The 14,703-nt window shown below is 38.7% G+C and overlaps 1 protein-coding gene across 3 annotated transcripts in view; it reads left to right on the top strand.

The window, feature by feature from the left end:
• TTBK2 (tau tubulin kinase 2) overlaps positions 1-14,478 on the top strand; it is a 184,178-nt gene extending 169,700 nt beyond the window's left edge. For all 3 annotated transcript variants that reach the window (XM_055316791.1, XM_055316792.1, XM_055316793.1), the window contains 2 exons: positions 2,829-4,102; positions 7,444-14,478. In XM_055316791.1, coding sequence (XP_055172766.1) covers positions 2,829-4,102; positions 7,444-7,927 — 1,758 coding nt within the window. In that variant the 3' untranslated portion in view covers positions 7,928-14,478. The remainder of the gene's footprint in view (positions 1-2,828; positions 4,103-7,443) is intronic.
• The last annotated feature ends 225 nt before the right edge of the window (positions 14,479-14,703 follow it).

The raw sequence follows: 14,703 nt of genomic DNA, 5'->3' as shown, positions 1-14,703 counted from the left end.
AAATCATTGTTAGTTTGCAGTTTATTGTCTCTTGCTCTCTGGTCTGTTGTAAACATTGGGTGATTATAAATAACGAAGCTGCTTTATGTGAACTAAAAAGTGATGAGGCTGATATTAGTCAAACTGAGTAGCAGGCATTAGTAAAACTAATATGAAAGAAATGGAAAATATCACAGTCATTTTCTAGTTCTGTAAAAAGGTATTTACCTTATACAGTTAGAGAACAGAAGGAGTGAACTCATGCCTTAATGAAATGTTTGTGAATTATAGAAACTAAGGATAGAAAAGATGCATCTGGCTTACTGGAAGATCATTGATTTAATCTGTTTGTAAAGTGTCCCAAGTATGGAAATTACTTTTGTGGCTTGTAGTCTAAGGTTAAGAAAGTTCTTTTCAGCTATAATTAGAATTAGTCTTCCTTTTTCTATATTTAGCTATTGATCTTTGGCTTTTCTTCTTTTATCTCGTCAGACAATAGTTATGCAGACTCTTTTCCAGACTTCATTTGAGTGTAATGCATGTCAATAGGCTGTGCTGTGCTATGCATGACTCTCAAAATCCTTAAGATCTTTCTCCAACTTTTTTTTGACCATGTTTTTTCCTCATTTGTGAAATTTGTATAAATAATAGCACCCAATTAAAATATAGGGCAGATATGAAATGGAATTAATAAAAATGATTTTAGAAATATTTTAGAAATTTAAAGTACTGTACAAATATTATATGAGAGTATTTTATGCACTTTATTGTAATTGCTCAGAATCTTTTTCAGAAAATAGATTATCCTGTCTGGAGGTTTCTATATCTATTCTGTGCACAAGATTGTCACCCCTTTTGTCAGATCACATACACACATCCTTTTATATTCTGAATCTAAGATGAGTTAAGCTCAGAAGGGCATGGATTCCCTTATTCCAATCTCAGAAGAGCAGTGGACTATTATTTTTGTAAACAGTGCTGAGTTTATTTTGGCTGATGTTTTTGGAATTACATATAATAATGAAGTGACTGTTGGTTTATTTTGAATGTAGATAGAGTCATGTCTCTTGTTCTTTGGCATTTTTATAACTTCTTACCTGATTTTCTTACCACCATCACTCTCAGGTCTTAAAAATTATATTTTGAATAGTAAGTAACTGTACATTTTAGGTTTTAATATGATTTTTAATGTATACTAGAAAATTACTGTCTGAATATATTTTAGAATAATGAAAGAGATAACAAGTATAAGGGAACTTCCTGAAGGGCAACAGCACCTCTAGAACTCACTCTCTTTTCCTAGAAGTCTGGGCTTTATTTTAAGACTTCACATCTGAATCCAAACAGCCTGTCTTTATTCAACTAACCTAAAGGTCCTCAGGATACTGGTTCCATTCAAGAGCTATTTCAGGACATTAGTTTGGTGTTTTCTCCTGGGATGGGCTTAGGACAAGCTTTACATGTTCTTAAACCTAATTGTATTCCTGACACACAGAGAAACAAGCCAGACTTGATGTCTTTGGACTAAAGTGGGGTCTAAGTAGAATCTCCCATGAACAATTCTAAATTCATTTTGCTTTGAATTCAGACCAATTTCCATTGTTTTTCCTAGAACTAAATTAGCTTCATTAAGTAATTAACTACTTTGATTTTTCAGAAAAGCTTTTTTTCGTGTCAGTTTATGTGGTTGATATTTTCTGCCTCGTTAAGTGTCTTTTTTTTTTCTTACATGTTACTTTTAACAAATGTGAAAATGTGGAGTCTTAAGAAAGGGCATTCTTATTAGACATTGAATCTCATTTACATAGAATTGAAATGACCTCAGTGGAAGGATGGTAGAATTTAATTTATCATAGGTTTGACCTTAAAAAAATTAAAGAAGGTAATGAAACATTAGGAAACATCTTTGTATGTCTTTGCTTATAGAAAGATAAAATATTCCTAATGTTGTTTGATTTATAGGCATTACAGGAAACAGAATGTAAATCTAGAGCTTTTAAATGTACAATAATTTGCCAGTCATTTTTTTCTTCTAATTCTGTATCTGGCTTCTGGCAGAAAATAGCTGGCACACTCAAGGGACTTAGAGAGAATTTACTGAAAAGAATTGTTTACAGATGTGTGGGTAGAGTTAAGAGAACTAACAGGACCATCAGTGGAGGGAGCCATTTCTATCTTGAAGAAGAGGGAACAAAAGCTGGGAGAAGGGCCATGCGATAGCAGCGGTGGCCAGAAGTGGTAGCATGTAGCCACCACCAAAGCTGCCATCCCTTGGGCAGGAAAGTAGAGAGAATTACTACTTGGAGCGCCTCGGTGGCATGGTCGCTTGAACATCCAACTCTTGATTTTGGCTCAGGTCATGATCTCAGGGTCATGGAATCGAGCCCCATGTCTGCTTGTTCTTCTCCCTCTGCTCTTCTCTCTCTCTCTCTCTTTCTTTCATACATACATACATTAATCTTTTTAAAAATAATAATAATACCCAGACCTTTCTCTCCTCTGATTTTCTTTGTTGGAACTGCCCATTGGGCAAACCAGGCCAGAAAGCAGAAGGCAAGGGAGCCTGGATCATGCAGTCCATAGAGATCAGTCTTCCAGAGCACAGAGCAGTCTATAAAGAAAAGGCAGCGATGAGCCCACAGGGAAACTGTTTTGTATAGCTCCTGAGTAGGAGAGCTTGAGTGTCATGTACTTTGATTCAGAATTGTTCATTTGAAATATGAGTTGGGCAGACCTGGTCAACATCTGTGTTCCTCTTATAAATTAGAATTTGAAGTGTGAAATTTCAAACCACTCATCTTCATTATATTTCACATTATTGCATAATATTTTTTCTCCTGTCTCTCCAGATTACAATTCCTAGGCCTTCTGTGGCATCCACACAATCAACTTCAGGAAGCTTTCACTATGGTCAGCAGCCAGAGAAGAAAGACCTTCAGCCCTTGGAACCCACAGTGGAACTTTACTCTCCAAGGGAGAACTTCTCTGGCCTAGTTGTAACAGAGGGCGAACCTCCTAGTGGAGGAAGCAGAACAGACTTGGGGCTTCAGATAGATCATATTGGTCATGACTTGTTACCCAATATTAGAGAGTGTAACAAATCTCAAGAGCTGGGACCAAAAGACCTTCCTGACCATAACAGATTGGCTATGAGAGAATTTGAGAGTCTCCCTAGGGAAACCGAAGAGAAAAGCAATCTTCTAGGGTTGGATAATGAAGATGAGAAGTTAAGCAAAGGGCAGCATTATATTGAGATCGCCTCCCTTCCAGGAGACTTGGTAACTGTGGAAAGGGATCACTCAGCTACTACTGAACCTCTTGATGTGACAAAGACACAGACTTTTAGTGTAGTGCCAAATCAAGACAAAAATCAGGAGATAATGAAGCTTCTGGTAGTCGGAACTTCAGAAATTTCTCCACGAGTCATTGACCCACACGTTGAAGGACAGATAGGTCAGGTGGCAGCAATGCAAAAAAGTAAGATATCTAAGGATGATGACATCAGAAGTGAAGACTTGCCAGGTCAGCAGGGAGACCTGTCTACTTTTTTGCACCAAGAGGGTAAGAGGGAGAAAATGGCCCCTAGAAATGGAGAATTATTTCATTGTGTTTCAGAGAGTGAACATTGTCCCCCATCCCGGAAGGATATGATTAGGTCATCCTTTGTAACTAGACACAGCCGAATCCCTGTTTTAGCACAAGAGATAGACACAACTTTTGAGTCCTCCTCTCCAGTGTCTGCAAAAGAGAAGCTCCTCCAAAAGAAAGCTTATCAGCCAGACCTAGTCAGGCTTCTGGTAGAAAAAAGGCAACTCAAGTCTTTCCTTGGGGACCTCTCAAGTGCCTCTGATAAATTGCTAGAGGAGAGACTAGCCGCTGTTCCTGCTCCCTTTTCTGAGGAGGAAGTCTTAGCTCCCTTTTCAAGACTGGCTGTGGATTCACACCTGAGCAGATCAGCCGAAGACAGCTTTCTGTCACCCATCATTTCCCAGTCCAGAAAGAGCAAAATTCCACGGCCAGTTTCTTGGGTCAACACAGATCAAGTCAGCAGCGCAACTTCAACTCAGTTCTTGCCTCGGCCACCACCAGGAAAGCCACCCACGAGGCCTGGAGTAGAAGCCAGGTAATGTTCCGTGTTCTTACTATGTTAAGTGCGTAGTGTTATTTCTTTGTCTGATTATATCAGTGGTTTCATTTATTTGTTGCCTGCTTCTCATCGTCTTGTTTCCTTCCTACCTTCCCCAAGCCTTATAGCCGTAGACAAGGTCATGCTGATCCAAATTTATTCTTAGCTCTCCCACCCTCTAGCAGTGTGACCCTTAGTTTCCTCATCTATAAAATAGGTCTTCTATTTGCCTCATGGTTTGGGGGAGGATAAAATAAGGTTGCATGCATGTAGAGCTTTGTGCAGGGCTTGGTTAGTATACAACATAGTTTACTTCTCTTTTAGTCCATTTTAACTGCTAGATACTCAGTAATTTTACAGCTTTTTCTAGTCAGAATCCCATTATATTACTCATTCCACAGACTAGAATGGTCTAAACCTTTGGAGAAGAATGAAAAAAAGGATGGCCACTTAACAAAAACAATGTGGAAATCAAAATACATGAAGACCATAGCCTGTTAGTACAACAGAAGGTCTCCACATGTTATGGATTCTGAAGTGTATTTTTTTTTTTTAAGATTTTATTTATTTGTGAAGGACACAGAGAGACAGAGGCCTAGATGGGGGGGAAGCAGGCTCCTCTCAGGGAGCCCGATATAAGACTTGATCCCCAGACCCCAGGATTATGCCATGATCCTACGGCAGATGCTCAACTGCTGAGCCACCCAGGTGTCCCTGAAGTATATTAAAGTGAGATTCTGTCTATATCATTATGCAGCAGAACTTGCTCCCCTTAGCTAAGGTAAATTTAGTTCTGAGTTGCTATAGGGTTTCAGGTTTAAGAGTGCCTAAGCATTGGATTTGAAGTGCCAGTGGGACTAGACTTCCACGGGAAGAATGACAATGAGTAAACAGCAGTCATTTGAGACATTTTGGAAAGGTGATTCCATGAACAGTAGCCACAGGTCCCCTCTTCCTTCTGCTTATCCTCTGTACTTAATAGAGGTAATGTATCTGTGGCTTGGGCTGCTTTGGACCACAGCAAACAAATCTTGATTATCACTTATTACTTAGCACTTTACATGTCCCTTAAAAGTAACACTTGGTAACTAATCCAAGTTTGTGACATTGTGTCAAATATTACAGAGCTGACCAACCTGGATCTCATCTGGGAACTCAGGGGGAGTTCAGCTTTCCCACATAGGTCCTGGCACAGAAGGAGGATTTTATTTCATTCTTCAAAGTTTACTATAAGATCCACAAGGGTAGGCTTAACCAGAATGAGTTTCATCATGTCAGAATACATAGACGGTGAGAAAGGAAGAGGAGAGAATTCAGAGAAAAAAATAATTAGCTTGCTGCCGACCTGTGATGGTGTTAATGGCTATTTATGCCCCTGTATCCTGCAGGTGCTAATACAACCTTGGAAGTTCTCCTACTTCCTTCTAGAAGAAGTGGCGTGTCAGCACTTTGAGGTTTAAATTCTTTAACTGAATGGATTTTAGGCCAAGGCAGATGTTTAGGGTAGAGAAGACACTGCTGTTCATATAAATATTCTCTAGATTTAGAATTCTAAGGCCCAATTCAATTGCCAGTAAGACGGGCAGTCAGCACCCAAACCCAGCTACCCTGAATCTTGGACTATTGTCAGGGACAGAAAGTGAGGCCCAGAGAAACCAGTGACTACTCTTTCCTTTTGCAAAGTGTTAAATGAGGTTGAAATATACTTTTTTTTTTTGAGATTTAAAAAATTTATTTATTAGAGACACACACAGAGAGAAAGAGAGCAGAGACAGGCAGAGGGAGAAGCAGGCTCCATGCAGGGAGCCTGACATGGGACTCGATCCCGGGTCTCCAGGATCACACCCTGGGCTGAAGGTGGCACTAAACCGCTAAGTTACCGGGGCTGCCCTAAAATATACTTTTATCTGTAGTTCCTGCTGTTGGAGAGTACACTTTATGTTGAAGACTTATATTTTGTGGGGTTTAATGTTGGCATATACACATGCCAAATTTCTGTTGTGGGAGCCTTAAACAAAATGCTTTACTCTCTCTCTCATTTACCAACATGCTAGAGACATTTCTAAATGATCCTAAAATTAGAAGAATAAATATGCCAGAGTGCCTGGCTGGCTTAGTCAGAAGAGTGTGTGACTCTTGATCTTTGGGTCGAGAGTTTGAGCCCCATGTTGGGTGTGCAGATTACTTAAATAAAAACGTAAAAAAAAAAAAAAGAAGAAAAGAAGAAAGAAGGAAGAAGAAAGAAGAAGAAGAAGAGGAAGAAAGAAGAAAGAAGAAGAGCAAACATGGTTTAGGAGGAAAGGGACTAACAATATTTAAGTCCTGAATGGCAGACAGCCAACTAAATACTTTACTTGGGCCAGTGTTCTTGGCTGCTCAGTAATCATGGGAGGTAGATAGTATTCCCATTAAAAGCTGGGAGCGGTTACATGCACTGCTAGTGAGGATGTAATTTATGTAGCAACTATGGAAAACTGTATGGAATTCCCACAAAAAATGAAAAATAGAATTACCATACAATCCAGTAATTTTACTGCTGGGTATTTACCCCAAAGAAAACAAAACACTAATTTGAAAAGATATATGCACATCTATGTTTATAGCAGCATTATTTATAATAGCCAGGATATGGAAGCAACCTGAGTGTCCATTAATGGATGAATGGGTAAAGATGTAGGGGTGTGTGTGTACATAGAATATAATAGAACATTGCTCAACCATAAAAAAGAACAAAATCTTGCCACTTACAACATGGATGGACTTGGAGGGTATTACACTAAGTGAAATTAAAGACAGATACCAAATACATATAAGTGAAATCATATGGTATTTTCACACTTAAATGTGAAATCTGAAAAAAACAAACAAACAGAAACAGACTCAAATACGGAAAACAAACCGTTGGTTGCCAGAGAGGGAGTGGGGTGGGAGGGAAGGTAAGGGGTGGTAATAAGAGGTACGAACTTTAAGTTATAAAATAAGACATAGGGATGGAAAGTACAGCAAAAAAGAGTATAGTCAATGGTATTATAATAACCTGGTATGGTGACAGATGGTAACAGAGCTTACGGTGGTGAACATTGTGTAATCTATAGAATTATGGAATCACTGTGCTGTATACCTGATATTATAACATTGTATGTCAACTGTACTTAAAAAAAAAATACACACTAGGAGAGGTTAAGTAATTTGTCCAGGGTCATACAACTGTTATGTGAAAGAGTAACTCTGTTTCCAGTGTTTGCTGGCTTGACTCACATTGTACACATTGTCATGAGGACACTATGTCTGGATACACTTGAATTAAAATGAAAATAATTCTTCTGTGTTCTTTTAAGGCTCCGCAGATACAAAGTCCTAGGAAGTAGCAATTCCGACTCAGACCTTTTCTCCCGCCTGGCCCAGATTCTTCAAAATGGATCTCAGAAACCCCGTAGCACTACTCAGTGCAAGAGTCCAGGATCCCCTCACAATCCAAAAACACCACCCAAGAGTCCAGTTGTCCCTCGCAGGAGTCCCAGTGCCTCTCCTCGAAGCTCTTCCTTGCCTCGCACATCCAGTTCCTCACCATCCAGGGCTGGACGGCCCCACCATGACCAGAGGAGTTCATCCCCGCATCTGGGGAGAAGCAAGTCACCTCCCAGCCACTCAGGATCTTCCTCTTCCAGGAGGTCCTGCCAACAGGAGCATTGCAAACCCAGCAAGAATGGCCTGAAAGGATCCAGCAGCCTCCACCACCACTCGGCCAGCACTAAAGCCCCCCGGGGAAGAGTAAGTCAGCCACTAAACTCAGCAGATAGGAGCCGGGCTGCATCTCTGTGAAAGGTGTGAGATCTTCCTCCTAAACCTGATGCATGTGTGTCCCTGTACTGTCTATTTAAAAAAAAATCAGTGTTGATCTTCTCTTGCAAAAGAAAGTAACATGATAAATTATTTATAAGAAGACATAAATATATGATAAGGAATTACCTAAGGCAGGCAGCAAGCAGATCAGGAATCAATGCCTTTGCATAGGAAGGGGCAATCCAGCAAAATCCAAGGGGAAGATTAAGTGATTTCTCGTTTTTTAGCTGCCTTTGAAACAAAAAAGTTGAAGTAAGAAATGGAATGGAATTTTAAGGGGTTTGGCCTGTTTTTTTTTTAAGGCATTCCTCAGAGATTATATAGCAAAAGCGAAACTTCTTGTTTTATTATTTTCATTCAGAACTTCCCAACCTTGGAGAGTCAGAATTGCTCTAATATGAGGGTATATAACAAGTCTGACGCTGGGGAGCCAGTGCTTCTATACTTGTGGCTTGTGTGTTTGAGAGTTCACACCTTTTACTACCCTCCCTGGATTTCTGTTTTTAAAGTTAGTATATCTCCCCTGATGCAATCTCCTTTCTCTTATTTTAACAATACATTCTAATATGCTTTTTTAGCAGCACATGCTGAGAATTTCAAATCCAGTTGTTTGGTGGATTTTTTTTTTTTTGGTGTGTGTGTGTGTGTGTGTGTGTGTGTCCTAATATTTTTCTGTGGAGCAGAAAAAAAGAACAGTTAACAGTTTTTAACTCAGTATATTTTTATTGTGAAAAAGAACTACTGAAACTTAGGTAAAGGAAGAAGTGTAAGCAGAGCTTACTGTGCAGGCATTACTGCTTTAAGGACAGGGACAGAGTGGGGCAAACACCATTCAAGACAAAAGAACCTTCTTCCCCTTTGTCTCGTCCTTGTGGAAGGAAGACCAACCAGAGTAGACCTTGCTTTCTTAGGTCTTCTAGATACCGACTATTTCCAATAGCAACCTCCAAGATGATACCAGGGAAGTACAATGCTGTGGAATGTGACTTTATGCTCTTAGAGATTTAGAAAGAAAAACAGAAAGAAATTAGGTACGTTGTTGAGGCTTATGATCCTCAAACTTTGTATTTTATACATTTAGCCAATAAGGAATGAGTATCTGGGGAAATAAATTTAGGCTCAATATTTATCTTTTAATGTTTTATTACCTGCTTCTCCTGTGCTTTAGTTTGAATATTTGGGCTTTTAGACCTGATTTCCTTGTAACCTCAATTTATAAAGCTACGAGGAGGTGCATATTTGTTCTAATTTCACTCTTCTGCTACCAGAAATCAGGCAAAAGTAAATTATGCTAGATTTTTCAAATGGGCTCTTTTCTACTCTGTAGGCGTTTTGTGTTGTAGAGACCTTATTGAGGTCAGGTAAATCAGTCTGCTTGCTGTTGAAATTTGCCTTCTAGCAAACATCTGTGCTTTCTCTTTGACCTTGTGTTTGCTGCCAAACCTAATATGGTTGAATTGGAAAACAGAAAAAACAAAACAAACAAACAAACAAAAAAACAACAAAAAAGAAAAGTATATTTCCTCACCAAGTGAATACATTCTAATGCTGCATCAAAGCTGCCCTGAAGCTGCACTGAACTTATCTCGTTCTCTTTATCTGTGTTGAGCTTTTTTAAAAACAAAAAACAAAACTCAAAACACTATTGAGTCCTATACGATCTCATAAGAAAATGTAGCATAGTGTGGAATCTTAATTTCTCTCCGGTTTCAAGCACTACAGAGGAATGCCATAGATAAGATATATTTGCTGTTTAACTAAAGCAACTGTAATATTGGAAGACCGGTCATTCTGTATTATATTATACAATAGTTGCTGTAACACTACTTGCATGTCTTCATGGTAAATGATATAAATATTTATAAATATATAGAGAAACATATGCTTATATAAACTCATTCTTTCTCATTCTCCATTTGTAATTTCAAGATCACAGATGGTGAAATTCCTTTTTGTGTGCCTCGTGTACACTTGGGCCTTGCCTGTCTTCATTTTCTGAAAATATGCTCTTGGCATGGGACACTTCAGATTCTTCTTGCCTTCTTTGTGTATAATGCAAGGGTTGGCAGCTTTCAAGCCAAGATATGTTATTTAATTTTCACTTTTAAAAGATTTTAATAGGGGAAAAAATTACCGGTATGTGCTTGTAATACTGGCTCAAAAATTTGTCATGTTAATCTCATAATTCTGTCCTTACGGTTAAAGAGGATAAACTGGGATGATAATCATGGGTCTGACATAAATTGATATAAAGAAAAAATCTCTTAAAAATTGCCATTCTACATTCTTCTTTTCACCTCACTATTTTTTGGATGGTGGGGGAGTGGAATAATCTACAGTTAAGGAATTATCTTCTTTTTTTGTTGTATTGGCGAAATTGTACTAAAAGTAGCCAGCTTTTATCACAGCTTTTATCTTGACCCCTGTCCTGAGAAATGTGCCCGTCATAACCATTGGAAAAACAGATGAGGCTATAATTGTGGTATGTGTCTTTTTCTTTTTGGTATTTCTCTTCTGGTGGTCAAAACAGGCAGTGATGGCAACATGGCAATTGGGTGTTTTCTCTCTCTTGGTTTCTTTTGTCTTTCTCCCAACTCCGCCACTATGTTGTCCCCTTTTCTAAATAGCACTGGTGAACTCCAGATCCAGAGAGAAATAGCCTCAGTGTATAAGAATACTTTATTTTGCAAATAGAGGAAAGAGTTAACCAAAGATGTTTCTGCTCGGATGCTTTCAAAAGAAAACAGACTTGTTATATCAAATGTATCAATAGGTCCACTTAAAAGTACTATCTTATATAGAGATTTACTTTATGGTTTTTAAAAGCATAGTTTGTGCTTTTTGATGTCAATGTCTCAGGCTTAAAAGAGAAGTCGGCAGTCCTGAGCAAAAAATATTTTTGGCACAGGATTTTTGGTTTTGCTTTATTTTAAGGTATGATACACGGAATGAGTTGGTTATTTATTTATTGTTGTTGTTTTAGTTCCTTATTCTAATTTATTTTGAGTTTTTTTTTTTTAGTATGGCATATTTCAGATTTCAGTGACAAGCATGGATCATCCAAGTAATTATAAACCAGTTGGGTTATTTTACCTAAGGTGAGGGACATGGCCACTAATTAAAGTCAAGCCAGACTATACTCTATAAAAGTAGCATGGGGCAAAAGTTAAAATAATCTTTTGAAAATCAAGTGCCTCCTGGTTTCTCTTCTCATGAAAAAATGACAACCCTAGTTGCCCTCCCCTCTCCTCCACCATGTCTAGTCTCTGGAATTACTTGGATGGAGTAGAAAATGGATTAGCATGGGCTCAGTCCCTGTAGATAGCATTCTTCTTACATTATGCTGCCATATCTCCAGGGTATACAGATTGGCTAAAATATTAAAATTTCACCTGGTAATCTTTTACACAGCATAAAGGCATTTAACTTTAATGTATAGCGAACAAAGGCAAATTGGGTCATATCAAATGTAACCTTAAAGCACAGACTGTAAACATCTTTGAATGTGGTAGGTCTCAGGCAAGCGCTATCATTCCCACCTTGGTGTCAGGCTGGCTTTGCGGACAAGGGCACCAGCACATTTGTGTTTCTTAAGTTGCATGTTGGGAAGTGAATGCTTTTTTGTAAAAGTTGCCAAGTCATTCCAGTCCTGAATAAGTAGCAAAATGATAATTGATACCCACTGTTGTCATTATCTGCTTTGTATTATTTGCTTTAAAATACTAAGCAAATCCCAGCTGCTTCCTGAGTCGGTGGACTAGTACAGTATCTCTTTCTATCCAGCTCCTAGCCACTAGGGGAACTTGAGGTTCTTTGGTAATCATCAGAGGTTCCTTCCAGGCCACAGATTTTTATGCAAATGTTTCTATGGTTGCATTCAATCTACAAGGAAAAAGTGTACTTAGTGCATGTTTTATAAACCCACGCACAGATAGTTAAAACTATAATTAGTTTTTCTATACCCGATAGCTTTGAGTTAAAAACAGATGCTTTTTTCCCCCAGAGGATTCTTTGTTCTGCGAACTACATTCTTAATCTAACATTAGGAATTGGTGATAGGAGAAACAGGATCCGGAATTCAGAGTTCAGTGGCTTAGGGAAAAAAAAATGCATCTATTCTGGCCATTTGAATATAAGTTTGTAGGTAAGTCTAGATTTAGTCTTGGAGATCAAAGTTTCACATTTAAAACTTTTTTCATGCCTTTATATCTATCAAAACATGGCGTATGTTAGGGAATCATTTTTTCTGTCATTCATGTATTTTGGAATGAAGTTGTTTGCATTCACTCTTTTATATTCTGCCCACTTCTGTTTATGAGCATTTACCACAGATGTGTTGGGACTTTGCCTAAAGGGAGGCAGATTTTGGCACCTGTATCACTGAGGAGAGAAAGACTGGTTGGTGACAGGGCATTGTTCAACTTTCTTGAGTTTGGGTCTGTACAGTTTGTGTTTTAACACAAAAAGTATTACAGGATTGAGGCATATAACCACTACGGTAGTCCCCACATGTCAATATTCACCCGAGTTCCAGGTGCAGATTTAGACCTTAACTTAGAGAAGGGAACACGCAGCAGCTGCGGTCCTCAGACCACATAGGAGGACATGGTACATGGAAGCCCCCAGGGGGTGGTGAGGACCTCCCACTTCCCTGCCCCCATCCAGTAGAACTCTAGTGTACACCTTGAAGATGGGAGAGGAGTGTGGAAACATCATATCATTGGATTTTTTCAATCATTTGGTTGCCCCTTTGGCATTAGGAGAACGTTTAACCCAGACAGTCTTAGGGGCCTACAGATTCAGTTGCCAGTAGTGCGAGGGAGAGCTGCAGGAAGTATATGGGGAATTCCTATAGTTCTTAGGTAAATCCAGGGCATGGGACAAGGATCCCTATTAATTTGAAGGGGAATTTGGATGCTGCACACCTCAGTCCCTAAGAAATCCTTGGCTGGACATGAAATGATGACATTAGAGTCTTGGCCCATCAGTACATTGTCTGAGTTGTAATGATTATTTGCTCTGACTTTGAAAATATAAGCTTGCTGTTTAATTATTTCCCTTGAGCAAATTTGTTGGGTCAGAAAATGAAAGTATGTGACAAGATCAAGGTAACTTTGTAGTTATTATACACAATCTCAAAAAACTGAATAACCAACAAGTAACATTTAGTAATGATTTGAATAGTTCCTTACATTTTGCTGGATCTTTGGTCTAAGGAGACATGTAAAGGAAATGAGGCCTTTTTTTCATTACCCTGTGAAACTTTAAGAGCCTGCCTGTTAAATTGGAAGTGACAGTATGGGCATAGTATGTATTGCTGGTGATACTGACATGTCTCTTCGGTACCCCGGGCCAGAGGTTCTGGGTTCCTTGACCTATAGAATAGGATTCCATGAGGCAGATATTTGAACCTATGTGACTAGAGAATTTGCCCATGGCATAATTTTACATACTAATGATGGATAGGAATTTTACCCCTCTTTTCAGTAGTTTAATACCATTTCATATTATGTACAGAAGTGTTCACTCACCCAGCAAAGAACATTGAGTAAACCCAAGTTTTTAATATACACTCTCCTTGCCATATGATCCTTTCTCCCCGCCCTACAGTACACAGTTTAAAATCATTAAAAATTCATTCACAGCATTTCCCCATATTTGGAATCTAGGTCTTGTTCTTCACTTACAGGGATAAATAAGGCGACCAGAGCTTGAATGTGATTTATTTTAGGGAATGACCCAGGGAGGGGAAAGCCCTTAGGACTTTTCAAAACTATTTTCTTTTTAAACGATTCACAAGATAGATAAATTAGTTCACTAAGGTAAAAAGCATTCAGAAATACAGTTAGGAAGATGAGGTAAACAACACTCCTGCCGCTTGGGGCTCTGAAATTGGATTGAGTGAATTGAAGAAAGAAGAGAACTGATTAGACGACTGATGCTTGAACCCACACACTCCTCTCTCCTGCACAGCTCCTGTCCCCCTCCTGACTCCATTCCTAAAATTGCCAAGTGCTGATTTAATTGGGCCATTTATTTACCAGTTTGCAGCTTTTAGGAAGAAAGAGGGACGGGGAGACATCTAGTTTTGACTTAAGTATAATTCTTGAAAGTTATGAACTGTTGGCAGCTGTTAACATCGACTGAACCACAAACCAGAAGAATTCTCTTGTTGAGCAAGACCAGTAAGTTAGAATAGAGGACTTTAATAATCCCAAGGTTTTCTCCCTTTCTCCTCCTCTTCATGAAACCAGAGTGATGAGAAGTTGTTCTTTGAAATACTTCCAAAGGTATTGTATTGTCCTTTTCCCTCCAAGCAGCCCTCTTTATGCATTTTTGCTCAGGCAACCAAGGACATGAGTATTGGCAGAAACATGGAGTGCTTTTGTATAGGCCATCTGTACATAAAAGTGTAATTTATTTAATTTCCCCATTTGTATCATATTAAAGCTTTGTACAGTGTTTTAAGTTCTGTTTTAAAATTATTTTGTATTTTATTTTTATAATCTAGTAATAAAATATTCATTCCGCATGCACACTCTAGTTCTGTTTGTGTGATGGTTTACTTTCAAAAGTGGGAAATACTACCTTCCGAATTTTAATAAAGTCACTGAATGCACCAGAGGTTACAAGATCAATAGGGAACAGAAGGTTGCTATAAATGCAGTACCACATCCAGAAGTGACCTAGAAAAAGAAGCACTGGACTGAATAGAAGCTAGGTGTTCAGTATCCCTACAGATAAAAACCAGAGTG

The sequence above is a fragment of the Nyctereutes procyonoides genome, unplaced genomic scaffold (genome assembly GCF_905146905.1).
Source record: "Nyctereutes procyonoides isolate TBG_1078 unplaced genomic scaffold, NYPRO_anot_genome, whole genome shotgun sequence".
Lineage (NCBI taxonomy): Eukaryota > Metazoa > Chordata > Mammalia > Carnivora > Canidae > Nyctereutes > Nyctereutes procyonoides.
This window is presented reverse-complemented; position numbering and strand designations above follow the sequence as displayed.